Here is a 19,525-nt window from a genome sequence, read left to right on the forward strand (position 1 = left end):
AGCCTACATTATTCTCCCGGCACTCAAAGGATTCAGCCGGGATTGCGAGAGAGGCTCAGAACAGGCAAGAAAAGAATTTCAGTCCAAAAAAGCCAATTCTTTCTCGAGCAATAAAAGCAAACTTGCTGCTTCAAGTGTTCCCAACATCTCACTGGTGACTGAAATCTGCAAAATTAGGAATAATAACAGAAAACCTCTAGGTGAGAGTAACAGAGGGAAGGAAGCCTTCAGAAGTGAAACAGCAGCTCCTCTGAAGGGCATCTCACTGCAGTCTCACTGCATTAACAGAACATGTCTGTCACTGAACATGCCCGAGAAAACCAGAAGCAGATCAGAAAACGAGGCAAGCTTGAAATTCGGCCTAGTTCACGGAGATGGGGGATGAGGGTTTGAGCTGGAGAACAGGTTCTGTTGGTGATGATCTTTATTTTTATGCAGTGTGTGTGGGGACAGAAATAACTGGGCCCCACCGTACTACCTTTGCTGGGAGCATGAATGGATTCTTAACACTGGGCAAGAGAGAACTTGACCTCCCCACTGTGTTTAAAAAATAAATCGCCCTACTCCTGAATCAGAAATGCCAGCAGGCTCCAACATGTAGCAACAAGGAGCTCCCTCCAGTCCTGCCTGGGTCTTGGGGCACACAGTGCCTTAGGATGGCAGTGGAGATGCCTTTTAACACCTTCAGCGCCAGGGGTGCCCATTTCCAGAAATCCTTATGGGTCTGGTATTAGCAAAGGCCCTAAAAAACAATTGGATCAACAAAAATCTAGCTGCTTCTGCTCTGCATGTTAGAATGCTGGTGCCTTTCTCTCTTTTATTGCTTAGCCCACGTACAGCAGTGGTAATGTTCAGGTTTCTTCTCCCTGTAGACTGGGCCCACCCGGGCCCCTGTGGGGCAGATGCAGCATTCTGTCCCCTCTGGGCATGCTAGAGTATAGAAAATGCTCGGTTTTTTATAACCGTTCAGCTAAGGAAATGCCTTGGGGCAGGCCCCGCGTCTGTCGTGGTGTTACACACACAGCAAGTAGAGGACTCAGTGCTTTAGAAAACATAACTGGGGTCTCAAATTGTCAGTGCATTCTGTACAATCCTAGGAAACTAGGCCAAGCTACGTTGAGGAGCTCTGGCTGGGCTCAGAAAGGATTGGGGTACCTGTAGTTGCACAGAGTTCTGGATCCTTTGCAGAAGGCTTCCTGGAGGCAAATCCTACAGGATGCTGTGCAGCCTGCTTGATAAGCCAAATATACAGCCTGTATATTATATTATATTATGGCCTGTATTAATGTTTGCTTTCTCTTTGGATTCCAGCTTGTGTTAAAAATACAGGAGATCTTTGAGTCTAAACGTGGGAAGAAGAGGGTGAAGTTACTCACTTATACAGGGAAAGAAGCTCTTCCAGCAAAAGGTATGGAGACTGCCAGCACCGTTCTCTTCATTACATAGCACACATCTGACATGACAACGGACATGTCTAATTTACAACACACCACAGTCCTGTCAGCATAATGGGGGGGCTTCATACTGCAGCTAGTGCTCAGCGAATGAGCGAACTTTACCACAGCGGTTTGATTTTCAGAGGTACTGAGCTTCTGCATCTTGCACTGACTCTGGTGAGAGTTGCTGGGTGTTCAGCACCTCAGCAAATCAAGCCCTGTACGTCTCTTTAATCCAAGTTCGATAGTGTTACATATAGAAGATCCCTTTCTGTGTCTGAGTCTTCAGTGCTGGGGTAGCTCCATGCTGAGGTGTTAAAGCTATTTGTTGTGAGGAGGGCACGTGTTGCTCTCTCATGGTGCTTTCAGGTGGCCCTTTGGGGAGGGACACTTGGGGTCTAAAGCCTCTTTGGTTTCCTAACAACTTTAAATAAAGAATACAAACTATATCCAAACCTGAAGTGTTGCTAATTCACCTAGAGGGCTTAAATACCTACTCAGAATCTCCATGCCTGTCTATATCTCCCTGGAAGTGGTGGACCTGACTTCATCTCTGATGTTCTTTGGGATTTATATTATTACTAGCGAAGGGCTGCTTTTGCTGAGATTTCTGAAATGAACAAAGTAGCTAATGAGCAGCCCTACGTGGTGTAGACTTAAGGGAGGTCTTGGATGTGACCCCTTCGGCAGCCATGGGTGTCACCCACCTTACCACTGCAACTATGATTTTATGGAAGCCTTGTTTCTTATTTCAGGTGAAACCAGTGGGAATGAAAGTGAGATGGAGAATCTGCCGAAAAGTGAGTGAGTGAGTCACCGGGGCTGGTCCTGTTGCCATGTCATAATTAATGCTGGCAGGGCTATATGGGATTAGCCACTCCTGTGGTTTTTGTGCCTCCTGTAGCTAATGGAGGAAGCTGCCACTCTTGTGTCAAACCAGCCTCTTGTGACAGTGAGATGAAAGGATCTGGAGGGGGACAGAGTCTGCATGTCGAGCCCCATATGTCAGGTTTCCCAGCCTCTTGGGCTGTGCCACTCACCAGCCAGTCACTCCCTCCTCTAAGTAAAACGCGTGTCTTGGAGTAACTCACCCCCGTGGATTGTCTCTGTTGCTCAGAACTGAGTACCGTACCCCTTCCCTCTTTTCACGTTTGCCATGCTGTGAAATGCCTTGTTTGGAAGGGAGTAAGTGAGGAGTAGATAGTGTGGTTCCTTGGCTTGATGTAAACACTGGAGGTACAACCAGAACTACAGGCTCAGATCTAGGTGTTCAGTGCTGACTAATCTGCTCTAGTTGGCACAGAAGGGATCTGAGCTTCCACTTAGCAGGGTTGGGAAATGAAATGGTAAAAACTTTGCCTGCAGCCCTGAACTTACTACAGATGAATCTGTCTAGCATGCCTGTAAATGTGATAGCTACATGCTGGAAGTACCCAGTGAAAAGGAACCAGTTGGATTGCTTTAAATGTTTCCTTCCTGTAGATGAGGTACAAAAGCCCATAATTTGGGGCTGATGGCAAAACTCCATCCCTCTGTGTTGGGGGGTGGTGCGGAGGTAGTAGGCTGTCTTAAAATAGAGCAAATGAGTCACTGAGTGAGTCTGGCTGGATAGTACAAACCCACAGAGCATGTCTCACAGACCCTTTGCAGCCCCCTGGCTACATCAGTGTTTCCCATGTGTTGCGTAGGGAGAGTCTGTGATGCTGCGTGGGACAGGCTGGATGGGGTGGAGATGGACTCTACCTCTGTTTTGAATTCCCTTGCTGCTGAAGTTGTCGCTCTTATGATGTAATTGCCTGGAGTGTGGCAACATTATGGAGATTGCACATGCGCGCGCACACACACACACACACACATATGCCCCATTGACAGAACGAGGCCCCTTCTCACTGTCTTCAGCAGCAGCAGCCCTGTTAGCACTCAGACAGTTCCTCGGGGCTGCTGGAGGTTAGGGGGGAGCCTCTGGGCTGTGACAAAGAACCAGCCTATAGAGGCATTGAAAGTATTGGGCTGCTAATAAAATCTACCAGGCAAAGCAGCTAGGGACATTACTGTGTCTCTGTGGGTGCTTGGTGCTTGTGGGAGCTGAGCTGGAGTATCCTGCTCTAGGAAGGAGTCACTAGGCTCAATGTCTCCGATGATCACGGTTACAGCCCCAGCCTCCTGTCACTGAATTGGTCCTTATCTCTCAGGTCACCATAAGCGCCTGCTGCAAGTACAGTCGACTTCCAAGAGGAACCCGCACTATCAGACCCTAGAGCGGGATCTGATTGAATTCCAAGAGCAGCAGCTCTTTGAGCTCTTTGTGGTGGTGTCCCTGCAGAAGAAGCCATCAGAGACGACGTACACCCCGCAAGTCATACAGCAGTTCCCCAGCAAGGTGGGTGCCACGCAGATGCCTCGATCTGTACCAGTCCCATCAGCTTCACTTTATCTGTTGAATTATTTTTCCCTCCCAGCATTTCCCTCCTCCCTGGCTCTGTGCAGATGAGCAGAGCCAGGATGTCCAGTAGCTAGGGTTCTAACCGGCTGGGTTCAACTTCTGGCTCTGCCACAGACTCTCTGAGTAAGTCACTCATCCTCTGTCTCATTTCACTGGTGACAGCACTTACCTACCTCACAGGGGTGTTAGGAGGAAAACACAGTAAAGACTCTGCGATGCTTGGGGCACTATATTAACTAGACTGTAGATAGATACACTTCTCCTGGAAAGGGTGAATTTCTTCATTATTTATATGACCAGAAGGGACCACTGTGATAATCTGGTCTGACCTCCTGTGTAACACAGACCCCAGGCCTTCCCTGAATTAACTCCTGTTTGAACTATAGCACATCTCTTAGAAAAACATCCAATTTTATTTTAAAAATTCCAGAGATGGAGAATCCACCACCACAACCCTTGGTAAATTGTTCCAATGGTTAATTACTCTCATTGTTAAAATTTTGCACCTAATTTCAAATCTGAATTTGTCTAGCTTCAAATTGAGGCCATTGGATCTTGTTATGCCATTGTCTGTTAGCCCTCTATTATTGAATTTGTTACCCGGGTAGATACTTGCAGACTGAACAAGTCTCATAACCTCTCATTAAGCTAAGCAGATTGAGCTCCTTGACTCTTTCATTATAAGGTATACTTTCCAATCTTTTAATCATTTTGTGGCTCTTCTCCGAACCTTCTCCAATTGATCAACATCCTTCTTGAGCTGTGGGCACCAGAATGGGACACACTATTCCAGCAGCAGTCACACCAGTGCCAAATACAGAGGTAAAATAACCTCTCTAGATTTCTGTGCAAGATTTTCCTGGTTTTTTACGTCCAAGAATCACATTAGCCCTTTTGGCCATGGTGTCGCACTGAGAGCTCATGTTCAGCTGATTATCCACCATAACCCCCAAGTCCTTTTCACAATGTGCAGCCAGCCTGTGTTGCTTCCCAAGAGAGAGGCCCCCAGCCTGTAAGCCTGGCCTGCCTTCTTTGTTTCCAGAGGTATGACTTGACATTTGACCATATTAAAATGCATATTGCTTCAAGATTTTCATGGAGAAAACATCCTTTCCTGTGACATTTTTCTTGCTATGCACAAAGAGGGAGTGGCACGACCCAGTCCTTGATTCTTACTGAGCCTACAGTACTTGAACCTTGTACTCTGGAGCCTCTCAGAAGGTGAGGAGTTTTTTCTCTTCTCTCTCTGGTCTCCTCAAGGGTGCTGGTAGAAACTGATTTAAATGCTGGTCCGAAGAGACAGTTTTGCTCCAGTTAACCTTGTTGCTTTAAATCCTGTATGTGCTTGCAGCCATTCCTTCCCCCTTCTGAGTGTGGCGATAGAGCTGGGAGAACAGCAGGGTCCAGCATGTAGTTAGACCGTGTGTCACTTGGAGCTGTAATTAAACCTGTTCTGGCTTTTACTTGAGAAGGGGTAAAGCTGCTGTACCCTAAAGTACCCAGGCAACAGCTAACTTGGGCCTGTCTGCTACACTATAAACAGTAATTTACCAAGTTTCAGAGTAACAGCCATGTTAGTCTGTATTCGCAAAAATAAAAGGAGTACTTGTGGCACCTTAGAGACTAACCAATTTATTTGAGCATGAGCTTTCGTGCTCATGAGCTTTTCGTGGAAACACACGGTATGCATCCGATGAAGTGAGCTGTAGCTCACGAAAGCTCATGCTCAAATAAATTGGTTAGTCTCTAAGGTGCCACAAGTACTCCTTTTCTTTTTAGTAATTTACCAAGTTTCTTTTGTAACATGGATGCAGCTGGTTTTGTTTTTGGTAGGCTGTATTCTGCCTCACGGTACATGGGGCTTGAGACGCATTCCCACAGTGTGCTCTGATACTGATCCAGTGTTCTGGATGTGTCAGAAACCCACGAAGAACCTAGTGTTAGTGGGACAATCATCCGTAGGATCTGGTATTGTGGGTGGGATTGGCAGGGAGTGAAAGCACATGGTAATATTCTTCTCTTCCAGTTTTAGTGCTGAGAGAGAATCAAACCCAGGAGGGGTTTGGGTTTCCTCTGAAGTAATTCGAACTGAAAATGTTGCTGCTGAGCCCTTTTATGAAATGAGAACTGCTCTCCCCTCTCAGCCCATGCTGGCCGGGCTGGAATAGATTATTTATGTTTTTACTTCTCGTGGAAGGTGCTCAGATACCAGTGACAGGGACCTTCTCAAAGCCTGGGCAGATAATAACATCTGAAGACTCTGTTCAGTGTAGGACTGTGGAGCAAACTACTTATACATCTCCTGTTTATCACTCTTCTTGCTCCTTGCAGTTCTGGTCACACCAGGGCTAGTGTGGGGAATCTCTGAGGCTGCCCTTTGCTATGCATTTGGGTCTGAACATGCAGAATTAAAGCCTTGCTGTGCTTGATGAGTTTGTTTATGGCTCTGTAGTTGGCAGTTGGTCTCAGTTTTGTTCAGTTTGCTTTATGTGGCTTTCCTTGATATTTGGGGGAAAAAAAGAATGAAACCCCATGGAATCTAGTCACTGTTTCCAATGCGGCATGAGTCAACACATCCCTCCTTGTCTGTGTATCAACAGCAGCCAGGATGAGGTCAGTCCAGCTTTGGCTATCCAGCTGCATTTCCTCTCCTCTCCTGTGGGTCTCAGCAGCGCACCACAAGATACTGTGGATTTTCAGAGTTTCCAGAAAAGAAGTCTCCTGGGTTCTTGCAAAAAGAAAAAAGTTATTGTTGGGAATTAGCATGCCCTTTCTGTAGGGGGTGCAGTCATTTCACCATTATGGGAGGGCAAGTGGGGCTGCAAGGGAATCTGCTGTATCCAGAGCAATAAGTGTTTGACATGCAGTTGAGAGGATTATGATTAAACATACTCGGTGACTCACAAAACACAGAAAGGAACACTGCCAGCCCCTGAGAGCAGTCTCAATTCAACAGGGTGAAACTGAGCGGAGGTGATATACTCCCAATATTGAAAGGCAGTGAAAATTTGGTTTGACTGAGTTCTTCTTCCCTGTGACCATCAGAGACTGGGGAGGTGGGGACAGAGCATCTTCCTTCCCTACTGCACCTCTTCAGTGGATCAGTTCCAGTCTGCACCACATGGCTGTTGGCCTGGTTTTATGATGATACTGACAAAACTAAAGATTTTCTCAATGTCTGTTTACCCTTTGCCTGATTTAGAATATTTTGTTGAATGCAACCAGATTTACACAGGAGGATCTTTCATGTTGGGATTCATGAGGAAATATCATACCAGTAATTAGGGAGCACTGATTATACCTTGGGTGCTGTGATTACAGATTAGTCTTGACTCTAAAAATAGCATTGCTCCCAAGTAATCTGCCTGTCCCCCTCTTCCGATGTCTAGGGCCAGAAAAACTCCTGTGCAACGGGCATCCTTTGGAGACCATCCATGTTACCTTTCTAATCTGTCTCATCTTGTAACACTTGAAGTGATGTTGAGGTTCCCATTGGACTGTGTAGTGATTGAAAGTGTGACTCCCAAATATGACTTGCGTTCCTTGGAAAAGACCATATGATCTTTTTCTCTGCTGTTTCCCATAAGTGGTTGAATCCCTTACTCCAAATGCAGCTGAGTCAGTGGTCCCACAGGGAAGCGCTAAATGACCCCCACTCTGTCCTTCCTGAGCAGTTCTGAAGGTGGAAGTGCTCCTGTTCTCTCTGAAGGACTTTGACTCGGGCTGAGTGGAGGTAACTGCAGTACCTGATGTCAAAGAATTTGTGCCCTTCTTATCTCTTAATGATGCACGAAACCTTTCTCCCTTCCCTCCCTTTGTAACAGACCATAGGAGGGATATACTCTCCTTACTGTGCAAGCTGGGATCCCCGCCTATTAGACATACAAGCGTAACCTTGAGAAGATATTTCTGTTCTATTAGTATCATGGCATCTCCTCTCAAGAGGACTGAGTGGGACAGTCTCACCCTGCAGTGATCACCGGGGGAGCTCTCCCAGCTTTATTCTATTATAAGCTGGGAAATGCCACTAAACTATATCCTCAGCTAAACCTATTAGGCACAGGATGTAGCAAAAAAGTCTGTTCGGTTGGAAACATGGGACCAGGAATTAGCTTTTCTCTTTGTGGAGCTGAGCATCAAAACGGTCTAATGATAAATAAGTACGTACCAGACCCGTAAGAGACCTGGGCTGAATCTGTTGTCAAGGCTGCACAGGGGCTCTGTGCTTTGAGCTGCATGGAGCAATCTGAGAGGAAGCTGGGAATTTGGTGTAGCCAGAGTATATTCTCCTGCAGTCCCTACATCAGGCTTTTGGGGGTTGATGCACACAAGCCCCTGCTGCAGGGTGGAGACTATACCTATTACAGTGAATGCTGCCACCATTGTTCTGAGATCCTGGGAGAGTTGCCCTGTATAACAGGCATGTGTTACCTTTCCCAGCCCGAGCATCCTTTCAGGCAGTCAAAGGATACCGAGGAGAGGCTAAAGGTCATCCCCAGGTTCTGCTTTCCAGATCCCAAAGCCTGGCTTCCAACATCAGAGCTCAAAAGGTAAAAGCTTGTGTTGTGATTAGATACTGGTTTCTGAGTTCCCAATGAAGTAATCGAGAAAGACGTGATGCCGGTGCTGGGTGCATAGGAATCTACCAGCCCCTCGGCAAAGCCTAGGTGGCTGTAGCTTAATCAGGATGAAACTGAAGAGATAAGCCAAGGGAAGGGGAACTCACTGGAGGTTTTGATCCCAAAATCGAGAGAGTTAGGGGAGGATAAGGTGCAGGGGTGGTCCCCGCCACCCCATGCAGGGCCATCTCTCTACTCATCCCCATTCCTGCTATTCCCAGCAGAGCCTCTACCTTATGTAGAGTCTGCAGCACTGTCCTGAGGTTAGTTCCTGCCCGCAGTGGCTGCTGCTTTTGGTGCTTGGCAGAGTGGAGGAGCTTGGAGACAGCATCCTGATGAGGAATCTTCTGCAGCTTACAGGCATCCTGGCCCCCTGTGTGTGGGAGGGAAGGAGTCCGAAGCCAGGGAGCAGCTTCTAGGTCTCCCACATTGAGATCAAAGGGCTGCAGATGGGGTGTGGGGTGTTGCACTTACTCCACATTACTTCAGCCCCCTACTGACCTGCTCCCCTGCGAGTCCCCCTCCTCCACAGTCAGTGAATTGCATGGTGAGTCTGACTCTTTCTGTTCTTGGGTTCCCCAGTGAAACCTTTTCCTTCGTGCTGACAGGCGAGGATGGCAGCCGCTGGTTCGGTTACTGCAAGAAGCTCTTGGTAAGCAGCTGTTTGTGAGACATGCTGCCATAGAGAGGGTCCACACTGATGGGGGTGGAGGGTTTTGCAGTCCAGCTAGGACCTGGATCAGCAGCAGCTTGTTGGCTAGGTATGAGCCGCATTGCTCTTAATGTGGGTTCCAGGGTTACCAGCCCTCTCAGAGTAGAGCAGCAGTGCAGAGGGAAGGTGCGTGGTGTTGTCCGTACCCCATGGCACACAATGCCTAGAATGAATGGGGGTGGTGTGTGCAAGAGCCAGTTTTTGGGACTCATTACTCCCCTTGAGTTTCTAACTGAGTGCAGAGGGATTTGTAGTGGAAAGCGCTCGGTGTGGAATCCAGTCACATGGGCTGAATACGTTGGGAGGCTTCAATATCCCTCAAGGCTGGCATGAGCATTTGTTGCCTTGCTTCCCTTGCTCTGCTCCAGGTGTAACTCTCTGCGTTCCCCTTGCCTTGTAGCCAGAAGGGAAAGGGAAGCGGCTCCCAGAGGTGTACTGCATGGTGAGCCGCCTGGGCTGCTTCAACCTCTTCTCCAAGGTGAGTGAGAAGCCTACCCCACGCGCTACAACCTGCCGCATCAGTCCGGCCTGTGCCTCTCAGCATGCCTTTCTGACTGTTGGAGAGCTCCAGGAAACAGCTGAGTTGCTGCAGTGCAGCCTCAAATAGCATTGCCGCATCTGACAATAGTAACCTTGACCCTGGGCAGGTTGGTTCCCTGCTGCATGTTACCCAAGTGCTTTGTCTAGCCCAGTTTAAATGACTCCAGCACTTGGGAGACCATTCCACAGCCAAATCCACTTCACACTTGGGAGAGGGTTCCTGATGTGAAGCCTTTGTGTCTCCTCTCTTCATGTCATCTCTTCATTCCTACTTACATGCTCATGGGGTGTGCAAATACCAGTTAGCCTCCATGTCAGTGATTCTATTCTGATTGGTTTCACAGCTCTGTAACTAAATATCTGTGACCACTATATGCCTGTCTGGGAGGAATCCGATATTCTGAGGAGATTCTGAAGGGGTGTAAAAGGGATGTCTCAAAACTGAAGTCAGTGGGAGTCAGTGAAGTCAGTGTTTGACACTGCTGGAAATCAGCCCATTAAATTCCAACAGCAGTTTTATTCCTGAAGTGGGCATGTCCCACCTATGATGGGAATTCTCAGCAATGTAATGAGATTTATTGACCATGCTGGGGCCCCCAGAGCCAGTTCCTTGCTTCTGTTAATGGTATCACCAGCTGATTTTTTAACGTTGCCCACTCTCTGCTTGCGTTTTGATGTCCCTATGTGACGCATCTGTGCAGGAGCCCTCCCCAAGGTGAAAGTCAAGGTGTAAATCTGGATTAGAGCCCTGATTATTGGAGCTGCAGTTTGTGGTCACACATCTAGAGATATTTCACCCCTAGTTCTGTCTTGTGCTGCAATGACAATACAACAACCGGAGACTTTTCTTGCAGATTCTGGATGAGGTTGAGAAGAGGCGAGAGATGTCCCCAGCCTTGGTGCACCCGTTCATGCGCAGTGTCATGGAGGCCCCTTTCCCTGCTCCCGGACGCACAATCACTGTGAAGAGCTTCCTGCCAGGAGCAGGAAATGAGGTAACTGTGAAATCAGGACTTGGCTGCGGATGTGGGTTGCTGTCTATATAAGGTGACTGTGTGTGGCTGGTATAGTGGTGCTTGACCAGTTTGCTGTTGTGCAGTGCTGGCTGTAGATTTCTCAGAGTGAGGATTGTTTCTTAAAGTCTCCACACAAGTCACTGGAGACAACTTTGCTGCCAAGAATGTAAACTACAATAGAAATGAATCTTGAGACTTATAGAGAAGGGGTGAGTTCAGAACCTTGCGCCACTCTCCAAGAGTGAGACAGCGCATATGATACTCGTGAGCCTTTGCATCCCACTTTTTGTAGAGCATCCATTGTTTCGTTTTCAGACACATTTCCAAATCCCCAGGTCTGTCTCTGCATTGCAGTCTCACTGTGCATCTCTGACTCCTTGCATCTCTGCTCTGCTTTCAGGTCATTGAACTCTGCCGTCCGTTGGATTCCCGGCTGGAACATGTGGATTTCGAGCGCTTGTTTAAGTGCCTTAGTGTCTGCCATCTGATCCGGGTGTGTGCCTCTCTCCTGCTGGAAAGGAGGGTGATCTTTGTTGCGGACAATCTGAGGTGAGAAATGAGTCAAACACATCTTGCTTTAAGAAATTTCATGTTTCCTTCTGCTTCTGTGCCTTTTTTCTGAACAAATTAATGTTTTATTTCTTTCAAACAGTTGCCTTTTAAAAGCTGCTTGGGGCCCTGTGTGTGCTAAGAGCTTAATAGTGCACAAGTTGCCCAAGGCTCTAGGCATCTGGATGTAGGATCTTCAGGCTGCCCTGGGCCCCATGCATATGGACAGTCAGTCAAGACTGTTTTCATTCTGCACATGAAAATTTAACCTGAGTTTTAACTGCAAATCTGTTAAAAGCTGGATCAGAAGTTGAGTCTAAATGGTGCACTTCAAAAGGAGACAAGGGAGCATTTAGTATGTGACCTAGCAAGATAGACTTTATCTGACAGCTGTGTATGCTGCTTCTGTTCCCCAGCTCCCTTTGAAGAGCAGGATGTGAATAAGTGACTATGTCAATGGAGACCTTGGGCTCCTTCTCAGTCCTGGTGTGTGTGAATTACATTTTCCCTGAGTACTGGGCACTTGTCACTTAACTCTGTAGCTGGGATCTGACTATTTAATGTGCTGACAATTTATTGTGTTTTTTCTCTCCCTCTAGCACCTTGTCTAAATGTGGCCATGCTGTGGTAGCAACACTTTACCCTTTCACCTGGCAACACACCTACATTCCTGTTCTACCAGCATCCATGATAGATATTGTCTGCTCGCCAACCCCATTCCTTATTGGCATTCTTTCTTGCTCCTTGCCGCAGCTCCAGGACCTCCCCATAGAAGAGGTGAGACTTGGGGATGTTACAGAGGAAATGCAAGGGGTAGTTCAGATGCTGCTGGCCTGCCAACCATGTGGGAGGAATTCTGTGGCTTGTTTTATTTTGCGAACATACTAAATTCTCCCTTAATATGGTGCACACAGAATCTGTAGGTGACTTGCCAGCCACTAATTGATGTTCTGCAGGCTTTTATTTTCTAAGGGCTTGTCTACACTTACATTTTATAGCGCTCAAACTTGCTGGCTCAGGGGTGTGAAAAATCACCCCCCTGAGTGCAGCAAGTCTGAGCACTTTAAAGCGCTAGTGTAGACAGGCTCCAAGCGCTGGGAGCTAATCCCATCGTGGAGGTGGATTACCAGGAGTGCTGGGAGAGCTCTCTCCCAGTGCTCATGCGCGACCACGCTCACACTTCAAAGCGCTGCTGCGGGAGCGGTCCCGCGACAGCACTTTGAAGTTTCCAGTGTAGCCATGCCCTAAATTCCATAATTTTCACTGTTTTGAAAGACTGGATACATTTGTGTAAAATGTGTGGCTTGCGTGGTGCTGTGACTGGTGCTTTTCTCTCTATAGCTGCATAGTTGAGCTAGGCATAATAATGGTTAATGTCTGCTCCTCTTTCCCCAGGTACTGATTGTTGATCTTTGTGCTGACAACTTTCTGCAACAGGTGAGTAAAATAACCTTTCCAATGACCGATGGCTGCCCAGCATGTAGGGCAAAGGGTCACTCCATAGGGCATCACAGGATAAATATGTGCAAGAAACCCAACCAAGTACCAGCCCAAACAGACCTAGATCTGCAGGGCTCCAAGGACAGGACAAAGTGGTGCCTTTCTTCTGATCCTCTGTTAGAGGGAGATGGTACTGGCCTGCAAGTTCCAGAGTTTGCATGGGATACATAACCCTCAAGAATCAAGGTACTACTTACTTGGCTTAAGCTTAAGGCTGGCCCAGATATCTGTAAGTGCTTCCTCTATGTGGAGGAAGAAAACTAGGCTTCTGTGTTGCTTTGACCTCACTCTGGTCTTCTGTTCAAGGTAAGGCAGCTGAGATTCTGATGTGGAATAAGATGGTTGGAAACAGAGGCATGAGTCCACCCAATTTAGGCTTAATCAGTTTTTCCCTTTATACATTTTCAAACAGAATACTGTCCGTTCTAATTTTTGATCACATGTATGTATAAAAAACAGATAGTCAACAGAAAAGACGGAACAGGCAGGAGTCCAGCTACTGAGTTCCAGGGTACCAGGAAGCTCTTCTACACTTCATGATGGTCATCTCAATTTCTGGACTGGTGTTCTCCAGTTTGAGCCTTCGTTCACTTGGTTTCTTATATCTTTACACATTACATTTTCATTAGCTTTCCTTCAGTCAACACTATTTAACTTTATATATAGCCAGTTACACATTTACCCAAACTTTCATAATTTGTTTTGTTTTCCATTCTGTTATAAATCATTAACAGTACATCAACATTAAACTAACAAAATGTAACCCTTTATTTTCTATCATTCAGCAATTTTCTTCATAGTTTAATTTTACAATTAAGTATATATGAATCATCCTAAATTATTCATTAACATAACCTTTATTTTTTACTTGAGTAGGAAAGTTATGGGGAACAATATGATCTTAATATCAACATATCCTTATCTTTTCCAAACATGAGTTTTTAGGGGACCTTTTTCTCATAGTTTAGCATTACACTTTAAAGTCATTAAAAAGCCTTGTCAGTAATTTTGCCAATTGCATTTTGAGGGGCTTTATTCCATTTAGGGCCTAGATGTGTAATTGTTTCCCAACAGCACAATTTTCCTGCCTGTGTTTTGGCCTCCCTTCTATTCTGGGCATTTGTTCTCCACAAGGTTTCTATTCTTATTGTCTAATCAGTTTGTTTCCAAGATTTGGGTTTTTTTGAAAAAACACCATTGTTCACTTGGGATTTTATGCTAGTCTCAAATATTCTCTCTTGTTTGAAAAATGCTTTGAGATCCTCAAATGAGAGTTGCTGTATATACATTTTAGAGTATTGTTTAGTGTGTGTGTAACAATTCCCTAAGTAGAAATAAAGCCTTATGTTTGGGGCTAGTGGTCATAGTGAATTCTCTGAGCTGTTTTGTTAATTTTAGAATGCTGGATGATTTAATATTCTACTTAATTATAGTTCTTTTTCAAATAATATCACTTCACTAGTACTTCACACTTTAGTGCCATACTAATTTAGCTAAGCATTTTGACACCCTGGGAGGCAACTCTGTATTATCCCCAACAGAAGGGGAAACTGAGGCAGAGAGGTTTAAATGACTTTCCTGATCTCCGTCATACTTGGTTCACAGGACAATATTGGACATTTTTTCTTTGGCTTAGTCTTATAAAGTCCTACAGAGACTATAAATGTCCTTGCTGAAACAGTTCCATTTCCGTTGTGGTACTGATATGATCTTATTGCCTTTTTTCCCAATTGAGAATTCTCTTTGACTCACTGTTCTACTTTGCATTGCAGCCAGCACATGGAGTCTGATAGACACAGGTATTAAAGGATTAGTGCCTCACCAAGACTGACGTTGTAATTTGCTCTTTCTCCACAATAAATTTTGTTTGGTGTTTTATCATGGACATGTTCAGAGTTTGGTCTGCATACTGGGTGTGTCAGACGTGAAAGTCTTGTTTTGTAGAGAGTATTTGTAATATGGGAATTTGAATTTAGCTGCTTTAAGTATCTGGTTTAAATGTTTATATTTGCTTGTCATGTTTTCATTTTTGTGGCCACAAGGGGCACATTCTATGCTGTCAGTGCATGTGGACACCATTCCATAGAGTAACTCAGATATGATCACTTAAACTAGCATATCACCAGAATCCCTTTCTCTGTTCGACATGGGCAGTCTGTGTATTGATGATGTGAGATGTAATTCATGTGCCATAAGAGCCATCTCTCTTTGTTTAGGTATCAGACGAGGATGAGATCCTACCTCATAAACTCCAGGCCGCGCTTGGACAGATTTTGGAGGAACGAAATGAAATTTTGTCTCAGGAGCAGATTTACACACAAGGTGATTGTACCAAAGTGTTTGCACTATATGGAAGCCTGAGAGATTGCTCTGGCCTAGATGAGAGAACATGCAAATTAGAGATAAATGTTGGAAAGTGGCTGGGGCCACATGCTAACAAGTTATTTCCATGTGATCTCACTGAGAGAAGCTTTTCCATTTGGGTGTATTATAAAAAGGCAGAATGAGAAATGCAGTGCCCTAGATTTGCGTGATCCACGTGAGACAGCGCTTGTTCTCTTGGTGGTAGTTTTGGGTTTGTGTAACCCTTTTTACTCAAGGCACGTCAATAGGTCCTCTTCATTAAACACAAATGAGAGAGTTGCTGTACTTCAGAGTGTAGTCTGACACATTATGTGCAGAATCAGAGTTTTATACAGTAGCTTTTAAACTCGCTTATCTCAAAAGTGCTTTGCAAAGCAGTGAATCATTCCAGGCAAGTTCATCAGCAGGTCTGTACTAAGCAATCACTCAAATTAAGTTCTGATACCAATTTGTGTGTCTGGTGCAATTCCTATATGTTACCACCCATTATAATGGTGGTGACCCTTCTAGCCCTATTGAGCCAGAAGGATGGCTGTTACTCTGGTGGGCTTTTAGGAAGAGTGAAGGAGATAGTCTCCCAGGAGACTACTGCAGTGTGAAATAATGACTTTTGTGTCCTTCTGGTAGGTGATGTAACTCTGAACTCCCTGGTCTCTGAGGCCTTTGTACAGTTCTTTGTGGAGATTGTGGGACATTACTCCTTGCACATGAACGTCACAGAGAAAGGAGAGCGGGTGTTCCAGCGAGACCCATTCCGAAAGTCCCACACCTCCCGCAATGTGCGCCATTTCCTGGACCTGTTCATGGAAACACAGATGTTTGCAGGATTCATACAGGATCGGGAACTCCGTAAGAGTGGGGTCAAAGGTGAGACCTGCAATTCCAGCTGCTTCCTCTTAATGTTCTGGTGCATAAGTCACTTTTGTATAAAATGAGAAATGTATATATCAGTGTGACCCTGAAAGGATACTCCTGTATGATTTAAAATCCTTAGAAGCTGGTTCAGAAGAGACTGAGGGATCCTAATCATAGTAAGTATCCAAGCTCTGTGCTTGCCATCTGCCCTCTTGGCACTTTGGCCGTGTAATGCAGGAGCTACTGGGCTCTGAAAGGTGCTGATAGCTTTTAACCCTTCTCATTTTCAAACAGAAATGATCTCTACTAAGCCAACATATTTCTCAAATGGAAAGCAGAATCTCCTTTTTGGGCCTAAGTACATTACTTTAGCAGGAGTTTGTTCCTGCAAGATGGGGCTCTAATAGATTATGCTTTTTGTTATCAATGGTGTAGCTTGTTCCATTTCTTTGCACATTGCAGCTCAAGTGGCTAAATGATATTTTTCTTCCCTAGGCCTGTTTGAGGTCCGTGCCTTGGAGTATTTGGAGACCATTCCAGAGACTGAACCAAGCGGGATGAACAAAATTCTTCGCAGTCTGGGTAAATGTTTGGTTTTGTTGTTGGCCAGGTCAGTTGTTGAGCCTGCATATAAAGGTGTCCACTGAGCAGGTAGAATGTGGCCAAAAGGGGAGCACATTTTCTACCTTGCATAGTCTTTTACTTTTCTCAGGTGCTGCAAATTCCCCAGAATACTCAAAATGAGCTGCAACTCATTTCTTTACAAATCTATCCCCTGCCAGTGACACTTGGTACTTCTCAACAGGCATGTTGAGAAATCTTGGGCTAAAATAAATGGTGGTAGCCCCATCCCTGAAGACATGTCAAACAGGGCCAGATGAAGCATTAGGGAACAATCCTGCATTGGCTGAGAATGAACTAAAGAGCCTTAAGTCATTTTCATCTCAAACTATGATTCTGTTAGCCAAGATGGTTTACATGCTTTTGAAACTTAAGACATTGTGTTTAATTTACTTCTGATTCTGGAGCCTCTTCAGATTCTAATTTGTCTTTGCTTTTCTCTGTAGGAAGTAAAATGAAATTTCTTCAAAGGAAGTGAAAACATAAGTGCTGAAACACTGATGAAGAGGGATGTATTCATCACTTGGACACAAAGAGGAGTTTTGTATACAAATGCTGCCACCTTGTCCAAATGGTGTATCAGATGTACGGATTGGGCTGCAGCTCAGTCCATGGAAAGCTCAAATACTGGGAGAAAATGGAAACAAAAAACTGAGTACAATCCTTCAACTTCATGTGCCTGGTTTCACTGGAGTGTTGTAGAGGCAAACTGGAAATGGACGCAGGTGGAGAACTTGATGCTGGAGACGCTAATCACCTCATCCCCAGAGATGGGGAATTTTAAAGGGGAGCTTTTTTCTTTGTGAAGCTTCAGACTCCATACTTTTGCTGCTTGGCCTGATGAGCCATTCTTTAGGAAAAGTTTTCTGTTTGGTTAAAACCAATACAGCATTTAAGGACTAAGCTAATGTAATCATGAGACAGGGCTGTTGGTCATGCTGTGTGAATACTGGCACACAGAGAGGGTTCACGGGGCTGCCTTAGGAGCTGGAAGAATTGCTCTGGCTGCTGTTCGGTTCCCTTTTGCTGTCTCTCCTTCGAGTGCACTACCATATGCATGGTGTATGGTTTTGATAGCACCTACATATTCTTTGTTGGTTGATCTGAACTCAGAAATAGCTTCATTCAATGTAATTTGGACATCCCAGCTGTTTATCACAAAGCTTTACGTTTTTGAAAACCAAGTGGAAATGTCAGCTTATTTTTTGTTGATTTGACCTATACTCTGATTTCACACTGCCCAGTGCTCCTCACCCTTCACACAGACACATGGAATATGCTTGTCCTTTACCTTATTACATACACTTAACTGCTATAAGTTTGATCTGGGTGACTTCCACAAAACAGAACTGCATTTTTTGGGGATAAAATGGCATCATCTTTGCATAGGGAGCCACAGTAATTCTTTAAATGTTGGCATTAAAATCAACTGTTTAATATTGAATCAGTGCAAATGACAGGAAAAGTCACTCAAGGATGCAGATGCTGAGCCAGATATTTTTAAAGGATTTTAAAAACAGATCCTTTTTTCCTCTAAACTTTCTCTCTAGCTGCTTTGTGCCTTTACTGTGGAATTAAAAAGTTGGACAAATGTGATTTCTTCCTTTCCTCACCCTGTCTTAGTTCTCTGCTGTTGAGAAATGTGGGTTCCTCAGCATCTGTTGTGGGGGAAGAATATAGATACAGTGGGTGATGGCAGTTCAGTCCCATGATGGTGTTTACAATAGTTGCCTGGGTTTGTATTTAATATATTTATGCCAGTTATTTATTCAAAGTAATTAATGATGTTTCCCTATTGTATTTAGCCACTTAATCAAACCATTCTCTAGGCCTCTGTGGGCCACTGGCTGCAGTTAGAGGATAGTTTCTGATGGAGTTTTATCCCATAAACAGATGTTTACATGTAACTGAAACAGAATGCTGAGTGTGTGTAATATACAGTGACTCCCAATAGTGAAGTGATAAGTCTTCTCTGGTGCTCTAACTTAAGGGCTAAGAGAAAGTACTAGCCCTAGGTGGAGGACTTGGCCCATGGAATTCATGCACTAGTTTGACCCAGCAGAGATCCATTCCTGTTACAGGATTATAAACAGAATGAGCTTGTGTTCCTCAGTAGAAGTTTGTCAACAGCTGCCTGATAAGCTGTCTGTACCCTAGATACTTTTTCTCCTCAACAAGCAGCTAAGACTTGAGGTAAGTTAGGGGTGTGCATGGCTGAATAGTAGAATTCCCTATAAAGCCTGGGAGCTAGAGTTAAGAGCTGAAGGGGAGGCTTTAGCATCTCTAATGCTGGGATGCTGTTTGTTTTGACAAGAAACTTTAGATTTGTGTTAACTCACTTTTTCCAGTTCTGTTTTAATCTATCTTTTAAATCTTTTGGTTAGGTCAGAACTAGTTATCTGACAAGCTCATTCACTAAATCTAAGTTCAAGTGTTCAGTTCCCAAATGTGAAAGTACATAAAACATATTAAAACAATGGCCTTTCGTGGTTAATTAGTTTCTCTGCAGGAGCTACAGCAGCGAGGCTGGTTCTAAATGGAGTCTGCAGCCACCTACAGCTTGTCAGTCGCCCTTCCTCAGCCTCAGGCAGCACCCCGGGGGTGGGTAAACTGAGCGGGGGTGGCTGCATGCAGGGACCCATCTCCGTTTAGGAACTTTGTCAACATGGCTCCCTTCTGCGTGTGGGGCTGTAGCCTTTCCGCACAACTGCCTAGAGCGGCTACAGCCCTCAGGGGCTGCCTACGCTGCTCCCTTGTCCCTGGCGTAACCCTGCCAGCCAAGCTGTGGCCGAGAGGTGACAAACCAGCGTCAGGTCCTGCCCGGCTACCGCCAGAGCGTTTGTGCATCTCCCCTCCCCCCCCAGCGCTGG

The 19,525-nt window shown here is 45.3% G+C and overlaps 1 protein-coding gene across 8 annotated transcripts in view; it reads left to right on the forward strand.

Moving 5' to 3' along the window:
• DENND2C (DENN domain containing 2C) overlaps positions 1 to 19,132 on the forward strand; it is a 47,296-nt gene extending 28,164 nt beyond the window's left edge. For 7 of the 8 annotated variants that reach the window (XM_048826846.2, XM_048826844.2, XM_048826843.2 and 4 more), the window contains 14 exons: positions 1,312 to 1,408; positions 2,192 to 2,236; positions 3,629 to 3,816; positions 8,320 to 8,429; positions 9,081 to 9,150; positions 9,611 to 9,688; positions 10,605 to 10,745; positions 11,167 to 11,315; positions 11,915 to 12,092; positions 12,711 to 12,752; positions 15,032 to 15,137; positions 15,807 to 16,046; positions 16,530 to 16,616; positions 17,102 to 19,132. In XM_048826846.2, the coding sequence (XP_048682803.1) occupies positions 1,312 to 1,408; positions 2,192 to 2,236; positions 3,629 to 3,816; positions 8,320 to 8,429; positions 9,081 to 9,150; positions 9,611 to 9,688; positions 10,605 to 10,745; positions 11,167 to 11,315; positions 11,915 to 12,092; positions 12,711 to 12,752; positions 15,032 to 15,137; positions 15,807 to 16,046; positions 16,530 to 16,616; positions 17,102 to 17,133 (1,563 nt within the window). In that variant the 3' untranslated portion in view covers positions 17,134 to 19,132. Of the gene's footprint in view, positions 1 to 1,311; positions 1,409 to 2,191; positions 2,237 to 3,628; positions 3,817 to 8,319; positions 8,430 to 9,080; positions 9,151 to 9,610; positions 9,689 to 10,604; positions 10,746 to 11,166; positions 11,316 to 11,914; positions 12,093 to 12,710; positions 12,753 to 14,587; positions 14,615 to 15,031; positions 15,138 to 15,806; positions 16,047 to 16,529; positions 16,617 to 17,101 lie in introns of those variants that run through there. The other variant, XM_048826849.2, reaches the window with a different exon arrangement.
• Positions 19,133 to 19,525: the final 393 nt, after the last annotated feature.

The sequence above is a fragment of the Caretta caretta genome, chromosome 21 (genome assembly GCF_965140235.1).
Source record: "Caretta caretta isolate rCarCar2 chromosome 21, rCarCar1.hap1, whole genome shotgun sequence".
NCBI lineage: Eukaryota > Metazoa > Chordata > Testudines > Cheloniidae > Caretta > Caretta caretta.